This window comes from Arvicola amphibius, chromosome 1 (assembly GCF_903992535.2).
Source record: "Arvicola amphibius chromosome 1, mArvAmp1.2, whole genome shotgun sequence".
NCBI lineage: Eukaryota > Metazoa > Chordata > Mammalia > Rodentia > Cricetidae > Arvicola > Arvicola amphibius.
Genome location: NC_052047.1, coordinates 101972162 through 101994183, shown reverse-complemented (window position 1 = coordinate 101994183; position 22022 = coordinate 101972162). Strand labels below are relative to the sequence as shown.

Genomic DNA, 22022 nt, shown 5'->3' with positions numbered 1-22022 from the left:
CTGATGACAGCCAATAAAGTAACTAACAAAACATTTGACAAATCCTCTTTCATGGATGGACAGCATCTCAGACCAAGCACATAGTTTCAGAATGGATGTACATGGAAGAGTGTGGGACAAGGAGGGTGGAGGACACATTCCTAGACAGTTCAGCTGACAAAACAGTGGAATCAATCTTCCAACAGGATATCAATGAGGTAACAGGGGTGCACAAAATCACACTCATTCTCTTGATATGGGTGTTTCTTGGAATCGTCTCTCACCAAACCTACAGCCAATTAACTCCTTTTTCTGGATATCTTTTATAGACATATATTTAAGTGAAAATCACTTTTATGGTCAAGTTCTGTATGACTTCATACCTCAAGGGATAGAGCCATGAGCACAGCAAAACTGGACAGGTGGAAGCACTTGCAGGTGGTGTAGGAGTCATTGGTGTGCATGTGAGAACAGCCTTTAGTAGACCAGCTGCCCCCATCCTCTGATCCTTCCCAGTAGACACAAAGATGCTCTGCTCTTGGGTCAATGGGCTGCAAAGAAAACAGAATGAAGAAACATGGTTTTTGTTTCACAATTCAAACTTTTATTTATCTTTAATCAGGATATGTAACATTGACTTGCACATGTGATTTAATAGTTTCCCTTCTAATCTTTTTCTATAATCTTTCTCACCCCTCCTTTCCTGTACCCTCTGTCTTTGCTGCACCTCCAAATTATAACTACTCCACATAGATTAATGTGACACACACCAGAATGAGAAAACACAACTGGGGACATTTCACATAGATTTTTGTTTCATCATTCATTTTCTGTCTCTATCTCAGTGCCCCATGCATTGACTTAGAACTGATTTGTCCGTTTCTTGTCAGTGACAAAATGAATGAGGGGCAAAAGTGAGGGATCACTGCTTGAAGAGAGATGTCAGGTGTCTTTTTTCAGTCCCTCTTTCTGCTCCAGGCTCCTCCTGGAAAAGGCATGTCCCTCTTTCCTATCTCTGACTCTCAGTATTCACAATTCCCATGACTCCATTGCCTATATGGGTTTCGGCATGATAACAGTTTCCCTTTATTGAAGTACCCAGGCAGCTTAAAACTTTATTCCCCACTTTCTTGAGGTAGCATTCACAAAACATGAATACCTTTAAGTTGTAGGATGTACTCATAGATGCAGACAGTATGAAAGGAATATTAGAGCTAGTGATACTGACTGGTTTTGTGTGTTCACTTGACACAGCTAGAGTCAGCCGAGAAGAAGGAGCTCCGGTTGAGGAACTGCCTCCATGAGATCCAGGGGTAATGAACTGGGGAGGGCCCATCCCAGAATAGGTGGTGCTACCTCTGGTTCTGGATTCTATAAGAAAGCAAGCTGAGCAAGCCATATGGAAGCAAGTCAGTAAGCAACACTCATCCATGGTCTCTGCATCAGTTCCTGACTCCAGGATCCTGGCCTGACTTCTTTCAGTGATGGGCAGTACTGTGGAACTGTAAGCCAAATTTTATCACAGCAATTGAACCCTTATCTAAAATAAGAACCAAGCTATTAAGCATATCCCTTACATCCTACTTTAAATTTAGTGGCAATCTTGGAAATCTATTGTGTTTGAAATTAAAGAAAAAGAGACCAGGAATGTGAGAAAGAGCAAAGATGGGATGTTTGACGGGGTGTTCAAGTTAGGAAATAAGGAGGGAAATGAGGTAATTATATTTTAATTGAATAAAATGACATAGAGTGAGAATATTTTATGCTAATATCTTCTGAGTTGAAGCATTCATCCTTGAGATTCAGGAAGTATACAACTCAGAAGTCTCAGGAAATTCCTGAATCACAAGGCTCCATCCTTCCTTAAGGTTATAAAAATTGTGAGGACTGTTGAGTAAAGGAGACTTCACCTTTAGAACTGCCTAGAAGACATGTGGAGATCTCAGAGCTTCCAGGTTTCATGAATCCTCATCCATGCCCAGTTGGTCCTTTAGGTGAGGAACTTGTCTTTTAGACATCTATGCTCTTATGCGAAGCCACTCACCCTTACCCTAACAATTCATTGCTTCACTAAATTAGAATTTGGTGGTATAGTTACTTTGCTCTGCTGTGTGTTCCCTATATAGGGTGAATAGATGTTTATATTCATCTCTCTAGGAAATGTGTCACACAACAGAAGAATCAAAATACATTAATGTTGGGCATGATTGTAATCTTAATACATTATATAAATGCAAGAAATGTCATTATTTAACCCATTATCTTATATAGTTAATTTATCTTAATAAAAACATTTAATAATCTCAAGATTCACTCCTATTATGCTAAGTCACATTAAGTATTCAAAATGTTATAACTTAAATTTTATTTTTTGTGGTCCATGTTTTCCCATTTTCCATAAAACACATCTCCTAGTAGGCTCTACTGAACAGAAACCATGATTTCTACTGTTTAGGTTTCTAGTGTGAGTGAGATCATAAAGGGTTTATTGGATCAGCCTTCAGGTTGTGGCACTGAAAGGCAAGGTTATTTTCTTTTCTGTTTTTATGACTACTTTTAGAAGAATATTATAATCACACCATTTCTCCTGTATTGACTGCACTCATTATTGACTAAAACCCAAGCACTTGGGCATATATATGAAGGGTTTTTCTTGATTGCATTATTTAAAGTTTGAGGTAACACCCTACTTCAAGTTTATCTGATGTCAGAAGACTTCCTCCTGAATCTGAACCACACCTTTTTGTGGCAGCCGACATCAAAAGGACATAGAAAAAGGAAGACACTGCTTTCTGCTTGTTTACCCTCACTCTTGCTCACAATGTCATCTATCCTGATGCTGAAGCATTTCCCTCACTGGTGTTCTACAACTTCTTTATGATTCTAATGTGGACTGAAGACCACCAGCTTTTCAGGAAATCCCTGGGACTCTATCACAAAACTGGGACTGCTGAGGCATCCAGTCTCATGGACTGAACAAATTTCTATCATTCTATATTTCTGTTCTGTTAAAGAACTCTGACTATGTGTGCCCTTTTCTTTTTCTCCCTCCAAACACTCCTGCCTAACCTTCCTTGCTACTTTCTAAATTCCTTTCCTTTATTAATATTGTCATCTCACATATGTATATATGTTTTACTAAATACAACCTGTCAGTTTACATAATGCTACTTGTTTGCTTATTTTCAAATCTGACCATTTGATACTATATAACCCAAAGTAACTTCATATTTTATTAAATTTTAAAACTTTATTTATGTATCCTTCCCTGAGGGGATGTAAGAACTTTTACCCCCAGTTGGCTACTGTGGGTAAGGTTGCTGGAATCATTGAAGTACAGTTGCTTTCTGAAACATTGGTTTACATCCTTTGAATGCATGGAATAGGGGGAGTGATGGATTCCATTGCCATTTCATTTCTTGTTTTTTCATGGCTTCAATACTGTTGTCCTAAATAGTTATATATTCCCAACTACATTATGCAATGATTCTCTTTTTTCTACATTCCTGTCAATACACACACTTGAAATCATAAAAATGTGTAACACATCAAATGTCCTTTTCACAGTTCCATATGTGTGTAAAGTATATTCTAATTACTGTGTCCCCTCACACTCTTTAATCTCACTCACAGCCCCACTGACCCTAGTGTTCAATAATTCCTTTTCCAACTTTAATGTCTCTTGTTTTGTTTCAATTGCCACTGAAATTAAACAAGATCATCTGTGTGACCAAAGGCTTTGAAGTACCCATTTGAACCTAGGAGCTAGTGAAAACACTGTCTTCTTTAATCGAGTCCTTCCAAATTGGAAGATGGGGCCTTATGGACCTTTTCTGAACAATGACTGATTAACTGTTGTTATGAAAATACAGATAACAGATAACAGCAGTGAAGTTTCTCAACATTTTGCAATTTCTCTTAGTTTCCAAAGATCACAGTTAGATTCCATCCCTTTCCAGACATTTCCTGTCATTTTGTATACTTCATAGAGAGGATGATCTCTTAGAATTTCAGAGAATTAATTGCTGTTACAGAGGACCCAGGTTTCATTCTCAGCCCCCACATTGTGTCCCACAACTGTCTCAAAGTCTAGTTATAGGAGAACTGATAATAATCTGTCTTCTGAGGGAAACTTATGGTCTTGTGCACAGATGTTCATGCAGGCAAAACACTCACATACATGCAATAAAAATAAACTTTTAAATTGTTTTTAAAGGATACTTTGAGAGTACGCTCACCTGAGTATTTTGTAAAGTCAGGATTACAGGTTCAGATAGGACAGGTTTGACTTCTGAACGAATGGCACCACTCACAATAAGAGAGTTCAATTTTACTTCTGCAACCCCTTCTTTGTTATTAAAATATGATCCATTTAGAAACTTCCCGAGCGATTGATATGCAATAAGAGCAACTGCGGTCTCATCTGAGGGAAAAATCATATTAGAGATTTTTTTTACTATATACAGAAAAAGGCATTTATTTTGTTTTCTGATTCTGTAAGGGAAAGACTTAGAAGAAGACTGTGGTGATGATTTCCTTGCTGTAGAGTTCTGAGAGTAAGAAGGGCTTGCATGTTAAAGATTTTTACACAAATGTCTTACATACGAACCATGAAGTAAACACATGTTTAGTAAAATTACCCATGGGCATCCATTAAATTGCACATATAACACATTCTAAATAGTTTTAGGCATGGAATTTCACACAGACACACACACAAATGTATATATGCACATATATGTACACCCAGAGTAAGAGGGATTGTGGGAGATGATACCATGTCTTGGCTAGTGTTATGCCAACTTGACACAAGCTACAGTAACTGAAGAGGAGGGAGCCTCAAATGAGAAAATGCCTCCAAAGATGGACTGTAGGAAAGCCTGTGGGGCATTTTCTTAATGGTTGCTGTGGGAGGACCCAGCCCTTGTTGGATGGTGGCTACTTGGGATGATAATTCTGGGTTCTAAATCAAAGCAGGCTGAACAAGCTGTGGGGAAGAAGCCAGTAAGCATCACCCTCCTTGGCCTCTGCATTAGCCCTTGCCTCTATGTTTCTTCCCTGTTTGAGTTTCTGCTCTGACTTCTCTCGGTAACAAATGGGCTGTTAACTGAAGTGTAAGTGAAATAAATCCTTTCCTCCCCAAGTTTCCTTTGGTCATGGTGGTTCATCACAGCATTAGAGACTTAGCTAAGACAATATATGTGCATATAAAATCATTGTATGATAGACACATATATAGATATATATATACACACACATATATGCACAGGGGTGTGTGTGTGAGTGTGTGTGTGTGTGTGAGTGTGTGTGTGTGTGTTTAGATCATGGTTAGCAATTGCTTGTGCTCTAAAGGACAATAAGACTAAAGAAAAATGAATTAGCACCTTATACCTCAAGGTTCTTCAAGGTTATGTAATTATTAATTCTCACTCCCTCTCCACTATTCTTTATATATACATTCCTTTTCTCTTTATATCTCCTTCCTTCCCTCATTTTTTTCTCCTCTATCTTTTATACCTCATTTGTTGTTCCTTCTACTTTCCTCTCTCTTATTCCTATGTTTTCATGGAATTAGAAGTTAATTTCTGTAAGCCAAATACATAAACTCCAATGGTCCATACATTATTGTTATTTTACAGTGTGTAGATTTTACCGTACTATATAGGAAGGGTGGATATGGGAGCAGGGAAGCATATATCTTAATTAAGGGAGCCATCTGAGGGTTGTCAAGAGACTTGACTCTAGAGGGGTTCCCAGGTATCCAGAGAGATGCCCCCAGCTAGTTCCTTGGGCAGCTGAGGAGAGAGAGCCCGAAAAGGCCAGATCCAATAACCATACTGATGAATTTCTTGCATATCACCATAGAATCTCCACCTGGCGATAGATGAAAAAATGACTGAGCCCCACATTGGAGTACTGGACTGAGCTCCCAAGGTCCTAATGAGGAGCAGAAGGAGAGAGAACATGAGAAAGAAAGTCAGGACCATGAGGGTTGCGTTCACCCATGGAGACGGTGGGACAGAACTAACGGGAGATCACCAACTCCAGTTGGAACGGGACTGATGGAACATGAGACCAAACCAGACTCTCTGAATGTGGCCGAAGGTGGAGGCTGACTGAGAAACCAAGGACAATGGCGATGGGCTTGTATTCTACGGCATGGACGGGCTCTGTGTGGGACTTGTCAGCTTGGTTGCTCACTTTCCTGGACCTGGGGGAGTTGGGAGGACCTTGGACTTAACATAGAGTAGGGAACCCTGATGGCTCCTTGGCCTGGAGAGGGAGGGAGTGAGGGTATGGGTGAAGGGGAGGGGAGGGAAGGGAGAGGAGGAGGGGAGGAGATGGAAATTTTCAATAAAAAAGAAATAAAAAAGAAATCTACATTACCAATAATTAAAGCTCTCTTGAGAATTAAAAAAATATAGTCTCCATTTTTATGCCAATACCAAGCTGTTTTCAATACTGTAGCTCTGTAATACAGCTTGAAGTCAGGGATGGTAATGCCTCCAGAAGTTCCTTTATTGTATAAGATTGTTTTGGCTATCCTGGGTTTCTTGTTCTTCCATATAAAGTTGATTATTGTCCTCTCAAGATCTGTGAAGAATTTTGATGGGATCTTTAAGGGGATTGCATTAAATCTACAGATTGCCTTTGGTAGTATTGCCATTTTTACTATGTTGATCCTCCCAATCCAAGAGCAAGGGAGATCCTTCCATTTTCTGGTATCCTCTTCAATTTCTTTCTTCAAAGACATAAAGTTCTTGTCAAATAGGTCTTTCACTTCCTTGGTTAGAGTTACCCCAAGATATTTTATGCTATTTGTGGCTATCGTGAAAGGTGAAGCTTCTCTGATTTCTTTCTCTGCTTCCTTATCCTTTGTATATAGGAGGGCAACTGATTTTTTGGAGTTGATCTTGTATCCCGCCACGATACTAAAGGAGTTTATCAGCTGTAGGAGTTCTTTGGTGGAGTTTTTGGGGTCGCTTATGTACACTATCATACCATCTGCAAATAACGAAAGTTTAACTTCTTCCTTTCCAATTCGAATCCCCTTGATCCCCTTATGTTGTCTTATTGCTATTGCTAGAACTTCAAGCACTATATTGAAGAGATAAGGAGAGAGTGGACAGCCTTGTCGTGTTCCTGAATTTAGCGGGATGGCCTTGAGTTTCTCTCCATTTAATTTGATGTTAGCTGTCGGCTTGCTGTAAATAGCCTTTATTATGTTTAGGAATGACCCCTGTGTCCCTAATCTCTCCAAGACCTTTACATAAAGGGGTGGTGAATTTTGTCAAATGCTTTTTCTGCATCTAATGAGAAGTCGACCAATGGAATCGAATAGAAGACCCAGATCTTAACCCACAAACCTATAAACACCTGATTTTTGATAAAGGAGCTAAAAGCACAGAATGGAAGAAAGAAAGCATCTTCAACAAATGGTGCTGGCATAACTGGATGTCAACATGTAGAAGAATGAAAGTAGATCCGTGTCTATCACCATGCACAAAACTCAACTCCAAATGGATTAAAGACCTCAATATCAATCTGAACACACTGAACCTGTTAGAGGAGAAAGTGGGAAGTACTCTACAACATTTGGGCACAGGAGACCACTTCCTACGTATAGGCCCAGCAGCACAGACATTAAGGGCAACATTGAATAAATGGGACCTCCTGAAGCTGAGCAGCTTCTGTAAAGCAAAGGACACTGTCACTAAGACACAAAGGCAGCCTACTGACTGGGAAAAGATCTTCACCAACCCTGCAACTGACAAAGATCTGATCTCTAAAATATATAAGGAACTCAAGAGACTAGACTTTAAAATGCTAATGAACCCAATTAAAAAATGGGGCACTGAACTAAACAGAGAATTCTCAACTGAAGAAGTTCAAATGGCCAAAAGACACTTAAGGTCATGCTCAACCTCCTTAGCAATCAGGGAAATGCAAATCAAAACAACATTGAGATACCATCTTACACCTGTCAGATTGGCTAAAATCAAAAACACCAATGACAGCCTTTGCTGGAGAGGATGTGGAGTAAGGGGTACACTCATCCATTGCTGGTGGGAATGCAAACTTGTGCAACCGCTTTGGAATGCAGTGTGGAGGTTTCTCAGGAAATTTGGGATCAACCTACCCCAGTACCCAGCAATCCCACTATTGGGAATTTACCCAAGAGATACCCAATCATATTACAAAAGCGTTTGTTCAACTATGTTGATAGCAGCATTATTTGTAATAGCCAGAACCTGGAAACAACCTAGATGCCCTTCAGTGGAGGAATGGATGAAGAAAGTGTGGAATATATACATATTAGAGTACTACTCAGCGGTAAAAAACAATGACATCTTGAATTTTGCATGCAAATGGATGGAAATAGAAAACACCATCCTGAGTGAGGTAACCCAGGCCCAAAAAGATGAAAAAAGTACATGGGATGTACTCACTCATAATTGGTTTCTAGCCATAAATAAAGGACATCGAGCCTATAATTCGTAAAAAAAAAGTCCTAGAGAAGATATATAAGAAGGTGAATCCAATGAAAAACATATAGTTATCCTCCTGGATATTGGAAGTAGATAAGATTGCCGGACAAAAAAAAATGGGAACTTGGGGGTGGGGTGGGATGCGGGGAGGAGGGATGGGGAGAGAAAAGTGTGAAGTGGAGGATGGGAAGAGCTTGGGGGAATAGGATGGTTGGGATATAGGAAGGGTGGATATGGGAACAAGGAATTATATATCTTAATTAAGTTAGCCATTCTAGGGTTGGCAGAGACTTGACTCTAGAGGGGTTCCCAGGTGTCCAGGAAGACGCCCCAGCTAGTTCCTTGGGCAACTGAGGAGAGGGTGCCAGAAATGTCCAGATCCTATTACCATACTCATGAATATCTTACAAAAAAAATTAAAAAAAGAAAAAAAATTAAAAAAATAAAAAGAATTAAAAAAATGGTAAAAAAAAATAGTCTCAAAATCTCAAAAGCAATAATGGTCAGGGCAATGATTGCCTGGCACCATTGAATTTTAGGATGACAGACTATCGTACTGACATGTGACAAGTCTGTCTTTTGTCGGGACGCACAACAGTGCCGATCTGCTCTCACGCTAGTGTGTGTTGAACTTCACTGTCCTTGAGAGAGCCCTCAGCATTGGTCCAGATGAGCCTAGTGAGTAGTCCAGGAAGATCTTTTCTACCTATTGCTGGGGTCCCTCTCCCTTAGGAAATGTGACTGTGTGCCCTCTGGCCCAGTTACTAAAAAAGAGAAGTTCTCTATTAAACATACCACCTCCACTCTTGGTTTCTTTAAGAACACTAGTGCAGTCAATCTTCATTGTATTATTTCCAGCTTCCAGAAGAGTCATACTTTTGCACCTCTTGGTTTCATACACTGAAAGTAATAAAAAAGTCTGTTGTTCCACATGTATAGCAATAATAATAATAATAATAATTAATAATAATAATAAAATACTTGCTGGAAATTTTCTGGTTTATATACTTTTCAACATTTAGGGAAAGTTGAAATCACTAAGATGGTGATTTATTTGCTAATTATTAATCCTTTGTAAAATGTCTCCTGATAAATTCCACATGATGAAGACTTTGTCATTAGTTGATGGTTATTGAAAGGTGATTGATTGGATCTTGAGAGCTAAGTTAATCAGTTGATTTATGTGACAGGAGAATATGGGCTGGAGAGAGCTACATCAATACCAGCATATGTAAGAAGCCAGATTGCAAAAAGGATTGGACATCTTTCCCCTTCTGGGCATTTTCCAAAAAAGCATGCACTATGCACCCTTTGCATAGATAGGGGTTATGCAAACATTCTACACTATGGTATGGGCCTCATTACTCAGGACTTTGGGGATTCTTTTTGAGGCCTCATTAGTTTTTTTATAGCTGTATTCACAGATTAATAGTATTTTTATAAGATTCTAGAAACTAGTGGGTAAGTTGGAGGAGATAAGCCACTGTGAATTTGCATTTTAAAAGAACATCTTGCTGGGTGGTGGTGGCCCATGCCTTTAATCCTAGCACTTGGGAAACAGGGGCAGGCAGATCTCTGTGAGTTTAAGGCCAGCCTGGTCTATAAAAGCTAGTTCCAGGACAGCTGCAGCTGTTACACAGAGAAACTTTGTCTTGAAAAAAAGAACAAAAATGAAAAATAAAAAAATTAAAATTAGAAAAGAGTATCTTGTCCCTTGTTTTTTCTGTCTTCTGCTCAGCACATGGTAGAGCCATGACATTCTGTCTCACTGCACATGGACCCATGTCATGTTGGCTTTGTCAACAAAGCCAAATTGAAAACTAGGACCCAACCACACCCACTCCCTGTCAGGTAAATCTTTCATACTTGAAGTGGATTTGCTCAGGTATTCTCTCATAATGTTGAAACATGATTAATTCATCCTTAAACTTCCCATGTGTGTGGAGAGTGCTATTCATGTAGTTGGTTCACATATTAAGTATTCATTTCTGGGAAATACCAGATTTTACTCTTCATAGCCAATGAGTATACCAGAACCCAATTCTCTTTATGGTGCTGTAATAAGTCAACTTGATCTTCTTACCTATACCAAATTTAGAATTTTCACCCTTTGTTGGTGCAGCTGCATTTTCATTCAGTACTTGGAGTTCCACTTGATGAAGTACTTCGGTAGCCGCTTTTGCAATGTTCTTTTTAGATTCACGTCCAATCAGTTCTCCCTTTCAAGAAATATAGCCAATTATATTGATTCTTATCAGAACTTAAGGAAGAAGGAATTTAAGTTTTGCTGACTGGTGCCAAAGCCCAACCACATTCACTACTGTGCTGTGGGAGGAGTGATACATTTTTGACACTTGATGCCAGTCCTTGACTGCAAGCTGAAGTGCTGTAAATCTACTGCAAACATTTTTCATTTCCATGGGCATCCTGCTGCAGCTAAACCTCAGTGGTGGAAGGTTGTCTTGGACATGTTAGAAGGGTGAGGCATTTCACATTTACATGTTGTTAATGAATTGGTTGCAGGTATGACTCCTCCCCAGATCACAACAGCAAAATTTACTATGTATGTATTTCCAACTTTTACCTGGGACAGAGACCAAGGTAGACTGTGGATGAGAAGCAGTTTATAATAAAACTCATAGTGAGTGAGTGGTAGGCTTAAACAAGAGAAAGACAAAGCAAAGCAGACTAGATCATTTCCACACTCAGACATTGCTTCACTCACCCATACATCTGGTGGGTTTTCTATGTTCTTTGGTTTTTTCACTGAAAAAATAAATCACATTTAAATCAGATATGGGGAACACCACATCTTGTTCACATTTATTTCCCAATCATCATCAAGTTGGTGATTTTTATGGTAGCTCTGCAGCCCATCTGTGTTCTTATTGTTGTTTTTGTTACAGTTTATTCATTTGGCTTTGGTATTTTTTCAAGTATGAGAGAGCATATAGTTGCATGGGTAAGGAGAGGAGAGGATCTAAGAGAAGTTGTAGTAGGGGAAAGAACATGATAAAATGTATTCTCAAAATAAATTCTCAAAAAATGTATTTTTGAAATAAATTCTCAAAACTAAATAAAACAATTCAAAAGAAGTTGAAAATGTACTCTACAGTTGAATTTTTGTCTTTTCTTTCATAACATATATGTAAATCGTCTTTGCTTATATTCCATGCTGTTCTCCTTTCATATAACTTCCTACCTTTAACCAAACCATTTATTATCCCCAAGCCCTTGTTACTATTGTGATGTATTTTTATGTCTGGCCTTAGATGAGTTTTTACTATGTTAGGACTTTAGAAGGGGAAGAGTACTTTTGTTCTGCAGCTATCCCTTCTGAATTGAAACACTCTGTTCTGGAGAAGGCCCATTAAAACTGAGTAAGTAAACAAAATTTAAAAGCCTCAAGAAGTTTATGAAACTTAGAAGATCCCAAGCCTCCATCCCCATGGTTATATAAGCAGTACCACTTGCTGAGGGAAGAATATTCTCCGATTAGATCAAATGAACTGCCTTAAAAATGTGTTAAGGGAGCTCCATGTCTGTAGTGAGTTATAATCCCTGCTGTGTGGAGTTTTGATATAGCTCCAATGAGTACCACTTGACAACACTCTTGTAAGTAACTCTAGTAAACTCACTGGCTCAGTCAGTTAGATGTGCACAGAATCATTTCCTTGATTGTTCTGTATCGGTGTTATATATAGGTATTCTATACAGGATGAATAGATAACTTGTCCCTATCATCCAGAACACGTTATATGACACCAACAAAACCAGAAATGACATGGAAAGCAACAGTTGTGTGTCGCCTGTGTTGGACTGTAGGATATGTAACAGTGTCTCCTTTTTGTGAAGATGGATATCTGCAGAGGCAATTCCAATATGGCTACCTTTCCTTACATAGTGAGGCATGCTGTGCCTTTTTGCTGTAGTAGTGGTAGTATGCTCTCTGTGATGGAAGGTAGGGTATGCAGCTGAGGGTAAGCTGATTGACAGTGGAGTGCCCGTGGGAGGAATCACAGAGTGGACATCTTCTACTTGGTGTGTGGTGGCAGGCATTATTGATGATTGGAGTCCATCAAGCCATTTTAGGAAAGCCCACCAATCTGCTGATGGAGTAGAAAATATATTACAGTCCTTGAAATTAGCATATGTTGGAGGGGTCATAAGAAAACTGTGGCATCCATTGCTTGGCCTTTGTTGTGTGTATAAAGACATGCAACTGTGTTGAGATTTTTTCACAAAAAGAGCTTTGCAGATAGGAGAAAAACCACACTGATAAAGAGTATTGCATCAGTCTCATGATTTGTCAGAGAAATCAAAAAAAGGAGTGGAAATATAAATTGCAGGTAATTGGCTGGATATTCCCTAGGCCTGGCTGGATTAAAAATTAAGAGAATCTAAATTAAATATGTAAATTTAAAGAGTAAAGAACTCTTCCTGGGATCCAAAACTTTGGACTCATGGAAAGAATAAAGTAATGAGTGGAAGATAGCAAGATAAAGTTAGGAAAGACAGTGTCAGGTCTGACTTCCAACAGAAAGTAAGAGAAATACACAGTTAACAGTCAGACAACACTTTTATTAATAGCTGAGCATGAAAAACAAAGATAATCATCTGACATGGATTAAGGAAGTCTTTTAAACAAACAAAATACAAAAGACATTTTATACACTTGGTAATGAGGCTGTGGGACAGACTTGTGGATATGATCAGTCTTCGTGCTGTGAAGGCTACAAATCTATTATTACTACTTCATGTCTACCCTCAAAACAAAGAATGCATAGTCTTAAAGTCCAAAAGAGTGTCTAATATGCTGTCATATAAAAGCTGAAGGGTGACATCTGTTCCTCAGCAGGTAAGATTTCATTAATACTATTGATTAAAACACACTAAAAGAAAGCCTGACATTTTTGAGGAAACTGAGCATTAGAGAGGTGTCATTTGATGTCCAATTATTTTTTTTTTTTCGAGACAGGGTTTCCCTGTAGTTTCTAGAGTCTGTCCTGGAACTAACTCTTGTAGACCAGGCTGGCCTCGAACTCAGAGATTCACCTGTCTCTGCCTCCCGAGTGCTGGGATTAAAGGCGTGCGCCACCACCGCCGGGCCCAATTAATTTACTCTTTTAGCAGGTGATGCAGGCCTGACAAGGACCTTTAAAGGCTTTGCGGAACCACATAAGCTGAAGCATTTATGAGATAAAGAGGTTTTAAAGAATGTGAGTGATTTTTTTATTTTTCTTCTCTCACATATTACATCCAAACCACAGCTTCCACAGCCCTATACTCCTCCCAATCCACCTCCTTTATCTCCATTTTCCTTCAGAAAAAAAGCAGGCCTCCCATTAACTGTGACTTATAAATCAGGTTCTAAGGTTGTTAAAGTAACCAAAAGACAAAAAGAGAAAAGATAAGCAGCCAGAGAGGTGTGTTAGTGTCACTGGATGAAAACTGTGGCAGGATTGGTGTCATGCTAGAGTTCCTACAGAAGAAATTACCAGAAGGCCAACTGTTGTGCTAGTAAGGTTCTAGATGCCTTACAAACCCAAGTGAAAGCTCAAGGAAGAAAAGATGAAGATAGATTTGTGGTGGTGTTCTTCCCCCCAGCCTGGGGCTGTTTGACAGGTCAGGGTAGCCAGCGGACAGATAAGAACCAAAGTTGTGGTTCAGAGGATGTTGAACTGAGAAGTCATTGACATCGCCAGCACCAGACACAGCTGACTAAATAGAGCTGAGCATCACAAGGCAGCTGAGTCAAGACTGTTGGAGGAGGGTCATCTGTCTATTTGTTACTTTCATTGGTTAATAAACTGCCTTGGCCCTTTAATAAGACAGAAAATTAGGTAGGTGGAGTAGACAGAACAAAATTGTGGGAGAAAGAAAGCAGAGTCAGGCAGACACCTCAGGCAGTTGCCATCCCTCTCCTCTCTAAGTCGGACACAGGTTAAGATCTCTCCTGGTAAGCCACCACCTTGTGGTGCTACATAGATTACTAAATATGGGTTAGTCAAGATGTGAGAGTTAGCCAATAAGAGGCTGAAACTAATGGGCCAAGCAGTGTTTAAAAGAATACAGTTTCCGTGTAGTTATTTCGGGTAAAGCTAGCCGGGTGGTGGGAAGCAGCCTGCCACTCACAACACAAGATGTACACCAGTTCAGCAGTTGACCGATGAGGACCAGGGACTCAGAAGATTTCTGTGTGTAATAGAGGACAACATGTCTCCTTCCATGCCACTGCACTGACATTGTCTTTTTGATAAAATAATTTATAGAACTGATGAAATCACTTCATATTGTGCTGGTTCTTGCTAATGGTTCCTTTTAGTGACCAACTGATGCATACTTGGAGTTAATGGTGGTGGAATATGAGGTCCTGTGCACCATTATTAAAATAAGTTTTATAATGTATCACTAACCCTTGAGTAGCTTACAAGTTTGTAAAGCATCTGGAAGAACAGAGCTATTGTGAGTAGGAAATGTCACCCCAGAGGACATAACACTGAGTGAAAATCCTTGTGGCTGAGATGGGCTGACTCCCTATGAATTAATTATTAGCTATAAAGGTACACAAAGCCCCACAAACCATAAAGCCTATTACCAGTACTTGTGGGCTGCATGGCAGGACTTTGTGGCAAAGCCCTATTGATAAATACACCAAAATCTTTGGCTGAAGAACATAGATAAATAAGTTTGTGCCATATTTGATGTCCCTTCCTTGTAGACTAACTTTCAAAGTGGTGGAAAGTACAATGGGGACTGTGGCAGTGAAAACATCACCAACAGTTTTAGTTGACTATGAAGCCTGCATGCTATGCTACGAAACTAGGCAAGATACGCTCACTGGCGCAATCATGGCATGGCTGTTCTGAGTATAACTGACTGCTTGTCTCCTACATAAGCTAGAACTCGTGTGGTACCATGAGCCAGTGACAGGAGTCAAAGTCCCCAAGGAGACCACTGTGCTCGTTCTGTTTAATGAATTTATAACATTAGCAAATTGTCTCTAAAATGCTAGTCATTAAGGAAAACTTCTTTATTGTAGAAATATAGTACGGAGAGTTGTAACTGAGAAATATCCACAGAGTAAATCTTCTTGCTGCGGCACAGTCATTTAATTGTCAGACATGGAGGAAGGAAGATAACCAATATCAATGTTGCTACACTCTGTGCCTATAGAACATTGTGGAAGCGCTGGCAGAAATAGTATGAGAGCTGGAGGAAGGAGGGGAGAGTTTGTGGCTACTTCCTCAGAAATGAAATGTTACATTTTAGAGGAGGTAAACAACTCCAGTCTCAGGAAGCAATGGAACTTAGAAAACTTATAAGGCCCCTCGCATGGGTTACATAGGCAGTAGTAACTTCCAGGGAGAGGAAACTCTCCAGACACCCTAGTGCTTAAGCCTCCTGAAGGATCTCTCTAGGAACGGAGCTTTCTGGAGTGGGGCTTTTAGTGCCGTAACTGGCTTTTTGTGATCTCTGACCCAAAGGATAACTTCAGTAAACTTGTCCATTCTCCAAGCTACGTGGGTGATGTCATTTCTCTCATCTGCCCTTGGTACCCTATCTTGGGCAAACAGACGTTTGCTCATTTCCACAGTGAAAGTCACACTATAAAGAGTTTGTCAGTTCAGCAATTCAATCAGAAGGACCCTTTGAGTAACTGCTCAAAACTAAGCAGAGTATAAAGACACCTGAATATATGTTAGTGAAAAGCCAAGCTTACTAGTTTACTATATTTCCAGCCTGGAAGGAAAGCCTTGGGAAAATAACTTACAAGTCTAGGCATGTTGAGCATGCTTGAATCTCAACTGGGGTGGTGGTAGAGGAGAGTCTTAAGTTTTCTGGAATACTGGGTTACCTATCAATATCATCCCTAGCCACAAAAACATTAAACACAAATCAAACATGAAACTATCTTGTCAGTAACCATGTGAGTATAGTCATAGGTCCTGCTTCAGTTCAGTGGACAGATGAAACTGTGTCTTTGAGAATCATCTTGACTGAGCACTAGAAACAGATGCAGACAGCTCAGTTAGCTCACATCTAGCTGTAATCATAGAAAATGTGCAAAAGTAGGAATATTTACTATTTTATTGTACTAAATTCTGGAATAACTTGCTATTTAGCAAGTAGGTAGCATAGTAAACTTTGTTGCTATTCCTATTTATAGATGATGCATTTTAGTTCATACTGTGGTCAAAATTCAATTGCTAAAGAAAATATACCAGCACTACGAAGGGGAAATACACATAATGTCGCAATCCTAACCAAGAAGTTACATGCAATTGAAACTTGCTAGGGAAGGGAAAATCAGTTTTCTGTTTTCTCCAATGGAGTATCACATTCTAGTGTAAGACCCATATGTAGATATAGTTGTCAACACAAAACAGACTACATAATTTGTGTGTGTGTGTGAAAGAGAGAGAGAGACAGAGAAACACAGAGAGAGACAAAGAGAGATTTGTTTCATTCCATGTTGCTTATGTCATGATATATTTTTCTCTTTTCTTTTTTTTAAAGGGAGGGTTTCTCTATAGCTTTAGAGTCTGTCCTGGAATTAGCTCTTGTAGCCCAGGCTGGCCTCAAACTCACAGAGATCTGCCTGCCTCTGCCTCCCGAGGGCTGGGATTAAAGGCATGTGCCACCACTGACTGGCATGATAGAAGTTTTTGTTCTGATTTATTACTGTTTTTGGAAAGACAAATGGGGGGAGACCTGCAGTTAGGAAAGTAGGAAAGAGAGGAGAACCTAGAAAATTTGGGGGAGGGCAAACATAAAAATTTATTGTATGAAAAAATTTAAATAAAAACTTTTTAAATTGTTCACTAACACCAATCTGTAAAAGGAAGCACTACCTCTTCGTGCAGCATCATTTAAAGCATGATATTCCATGTAACCTGAGCAGTTAAACATATTGTGAATTGGAGACGCTGATTGGCCATTAAGGAGTTGCACATGGAGGAAAGTTTGGGAACACTAGTGTGAACTCAAGGGGTTTACTATGCATACAGAATGGCATGTGAAGTGCAGTTGGTATTAGTGCAAGATAAAGAAGCTGTGGAGTTCTGAAGAAAATCAGAGATATCCAATTTTAGAACTAGGAAAGAGACCTGTACTGGAGAAGAATTTGGAATGTTTCAATTTGGAAGTGGTTATTTGATCACGTGGATTAGTTGGCATTGCATTGCAAAAGATCATATACAGCAAAGGAAAGATGGAAGAAAGTACACAAATAACTCTCGTATTCCAGTCAATGGAGGCATAGCTGTCACAAGCTCTACCCACCCACCTTCTTTAGCATAATGCAAAAGATATATGTATAGACTTACCATAACACTCAGGACTATCAATATTTATAATGCCAGCTACCCAGTTGAAGATAGGATATTTTACTATACAGCTGCATATGTAAGTACCAATTTTATTTTTACAGTATGACACTTCTTTGCAAACCAGTGGCTCCAACTGACACTCATCAATATCTGTAAATGAAGAAAAGTTATTTGCTTTTATTTTTATATGATGTACCAGTTTCTCTTGCCTCTAAAGTATCTACAGCTAGATTTTATTTGTAAATTTACCAATATCCTTTGTTCTTTGTTACAATAAGTCAATATGATAAAGGTGACAGTTCTCCTTGAATTAATTTATAAACAACACAATTCTCCTTCAGAAACTATAATATAATATAATAATAGCAATTTAAGGAAGGAATGTCTTATTTTGACTTGTGATTAAGTGTGGGAAACAGTTGACCACAAAAAGGCACAGCCACAAATATGTACATTGCAGAAGTAACCAGGCTGCAGAGAGAAATGAATACTGGTTCGAAGATGCTTTTCCCTTAGTTGCTTTTCTACTTAGTCTGTAATTTAAGTCTATGGCATCCTATCATTCACATTCATGGCTCATTGTCCTTCCTCATTTAAGACTCACTCTAAGGATCGTCACAGGCATGCCCACAGGTGTTATTACAAATCCAGTCAAGTTGACAGTGAGGAATAATTATCATAAATATCAATAAAAACATGCATGTGTTTTGTGGAGTAACACCCCCAAATAATAATATCCAGAAGGACTATGAGGTGGGCAGCAGCAACCTTCTAGACATGGAAGTATCCTATATAATGCTTAGAATGACGTTGAGGTACTACTGAAAGAATAAACAATGAGTAGTGGAATAGATTATAATATGAGAAATATATTCTAGGGCAAGGAAATGGTGACAGCAATTTCTCTAATATAATATCACAACTCCAAAGGGAGAATTCAGTAGCTTCTTTAATCCTGATTCGAGTAGTTTGTTAAATTGATTTAAAACATACAACTCAGCAACAAGGTAATGGTAGTGGTTTAAATAATAAATGATGCCTACAGGTTCAAATATTTGAATAATCATCTTTGTTGATATCATTCTTTAAGAAGAATATTGGAGGAAAAATATCACTGGCGTCTGCCTTTGGGTGTTTTTAGCCTTGTCACACTTCCTCCTTAGATCCTTGTGATTCTTGTGTGTACTGAGATGTGATATAAGATCTCTGACTGCCTCGTTGATTTCTACCATTATGTACTTTGTGCCTGAAACTATAAGCCATAACAAACACTTCATTCCACATGTTACTTTTCGTTGTGTCATTTATAACAACAACAAACTATGATAAAAGTTGTGGGGCTAAAGACATGTATCAGTGTTTAAGAGCACTGGAGACTCTTGCAGAAGACTCAAGTACAAGTCCCAGACTCCAAATTGCAGCTTAGAAACATCTGTAACTATAGTCCCAATGGAGTGAATCTATCACCCTCTTCCAACTTCCATGGGCACTATATGAATATGGTACAAAGAAATACATGCTGAAAAACACTCCCATACAAAATATAAAACAGTAAATGAAGCTGAAACTAGGAAGTGGAGTTATTGTTGTGATTGACCTGACCATTCTTTCCTTCTGAGAAAGATGGAAAACCTAGTTGACTCTGTACATGGAGTTTTATTAGCTATTATTGAAGAATCTCAAAATGCAATAATTCAGGGAGTGATGAGGACATTAGAAGCCTGAGATACAGGAGACCTCAGAAGGAAATAAGTTGTCCATTAGTACCTGGGTTAAAGGACATTTGTGTTATGCTTCAGTGAAGAATATGGATGTTTTCTGCTCTTGTTCTCATAATTGGCACAGAGTTGAACAATTTACTAATTTACTTATGAGAGGACATTGCAAGGCAACACAATGCTGAATCCATACCTGGTTATTACTTATTATCTCACTCACTTCTATAAGGAGAACCAGAAAGTGGGGCAGAAAAAAACTTAAAGTGTATATTATGGAGAGATAAGTGATGGAGGAGGGTCATCTGTTTATATGTTACTTTCATTGGTTAATAAAGAAACTGCCTTGGCCCTTCAATAGGACAGAAAATTAGGTAGGCGGAGTAGACAGAACAGAATTGTGGGAGAAAGAAAGCAGAGTCAGGCAGACGCCTCAGACAGTTGCCATGCCTCTCCTCTCAGGTTAAGATCTTTCCTGGTAAGCCACCACCTCTTGGTGCTACATAAGTTACTAAATATGGGTTAGTCAAGATGTGACAATTAGCCAATAAGAGGCTGAAACTAATGGGCCAAGCAATGTTTAAATGAATACAGTTTCTGTGTAATTATTTTGGGTGTAAAGCTAGCCGGGTGGCTGGACGCAGCCCCACTGCTCCATCAACAGATTGGCACGCAACATGGTGGTGACTAAATCCACTTAAAAACCTGAGAGGGCTTTAAAAAAAGGGAGAGAGAGTTTAACACAGATTTCCTGTTTCAGCAATAGCGGCAGAAAAAAAGCTAAGTCATTTCAAAACACGGCTTCCTGGGCCCTGCCACCAGTGGAAACTCTGGCTATGGAGCATTTCTGGGTCCACTCGGGGTCGGGAACAAAGTAGCTGAGACCATGCCTGTGGCTCAGCTCTTCCTGTCTGGGTTGGCCGTGGGATCAGGTCTAAAAAGTGGCGGTTTTGAAATACCAGTTTCTGGGGCTGTGCCGCCATCATGATCTCTGTGTGGCCCCTGCAGGAGACAGAGTCTTTGAATGGAGCATTTGGAGTAAAGTGCTATGATTTGTTTGATGGCAACTAGACTCACTGTGTGCCTAAAAGGGGGTCATTGCTTGCTATGGCTCAGAGGCCCAAGCAGCTCTGCCATGTTAGCTGTGCCATGCGCATGACTCAGAGGCACAAGCAGAGAGGCTCCGCCAGGCTAAACTGTGCTGGTCTCAGGCAGGAACTATGGTAATTACCATAATAACAGCTCAGTTAAGGTTTAGACTGGGCAGGATACAGGCGGTACCATATTACCTCTACATGGCACAACTTAAGTTTTAAAGAAGTGCTTGGCATTTTAAGAAATGCTCCTGGATAGTAAAGAATTACACATTCACAATAGGACAGATTCAGACATAAAAGACCAATAAATGGGACACAATGTTGGATGAATGTACGTAGGCTTGGGAGAGAGAAGAAAAAGAATATAGAGAATAAAGTTAATGCCTTAAAAAAGGATAAAGTCTTTAAAGAGACAGAATAAAGTAAAATGATAGAGTAAAAATAAGCCACATAAAAATGAAAAATTCACAGAGACTCTGGATTCTTTATATTTTTGTGTTTTCTTTGAATTTTTTGACTGTAAAGGAGCTAAGTACAGAGAGACATTTCATTACATGGGCTGCCAGGCTAGACCAGAATGGATATCATAAAGGTATGACTTCAGAATTTGGATCTAAAAACATGATGCTTTGGAAAGGAGGTTCTTCTTTTGTTTTCACAGAGGATGAGACCCTGTGGATTGCTTCTATCCCAATATGGTATGATAGACCATGCCCTCCTAAAAGGTTGCTGTGAACACCCTCAAAAAATTACTTCACTCAACTGCAGACTGAGATAAACCTGGCACACAGGTTACACCTTGAAAGATCTGATTAACAGCACCCCCATTCAGCAGGAAGCAGTTTGGAGAGAAAAAACTGCGCACATATTCCCAAATATTGTTTATAAATGTTCTTTTACATTTAAAGGGGGATATGAATAATTTGCATTAATATAAATTTTGCCTTATTGATAGAAATTCAAGGTCAATTTTGTTATATGTATATCTATTTCTGATATTAAGGTATTGTGATTGTGTAGTTCATTTAAAAATGTAATGTATATAGGTTGTAAATGGATAATCATCAATAATAGTCAAGCTTGTAGTCATGTTAGTTAGATTTTCTAGATGTGCATAGATATATTTCAGATAGGCATTCTTCATATCTTTCTAAGACTACAAAATATGGCATTTTAAATGTTTTAATAATTTAGAGCTTTTCATGACAATGAGACACGTCTGCTCCTGGCAGTACCAGCTACTTCAAGAGGAGGATGGGCATCAAAGAGGCTCCTTGTGGAGTTGGTTAGCCATTTGGGCAAGAAACTGCTCTTGTCTGGACTGTTGCATAAACTGGACACAAAGAACCCACAGAGAGAGGACTCCTGAACTTGCCTAAAGGTGAGATGATCTTTTGGGGTTTCTGATTC

At 39.2% G+C, this 22022-nt stretch overlaps 1 protein-coding gene across 1 annotated transcript in view; it reads right to left on the bottom strand.

The window, feature by feature from the left end:
- The window catches only part of Adgre3 (adhesion G protein-coupled receptor E3), a 54570-nt gene that overhangs the window by 22236 nt on the left and 10312 nt on the right, over nt 1–22022 (bottom strand). Inside the window, exons 4-9 of the mRNA XM_038332924.1 lie at nt 17798–17950; nt 11194–11234; nt 10552–10687; nt 9267–9368; nt 4218–4402; nt 363–530 (exon numbers count right to left, since the gene is read on the bottom strand). Of these exons, the coding sequence (XP_038188852.1) occupies nt 363–530; nt 4218–4402; nt 9267–9368; nt 10552–10687; nt 11194–11234; nt 17798–17950 (785 nt within the window). The remainder of the gene's footprint in view (nt 1–362; nt 531–4217; nt 4403–9266; nt 9369–10551; nt 10688–11193; nt 11235–17797; nt 17951–22022) is intronic.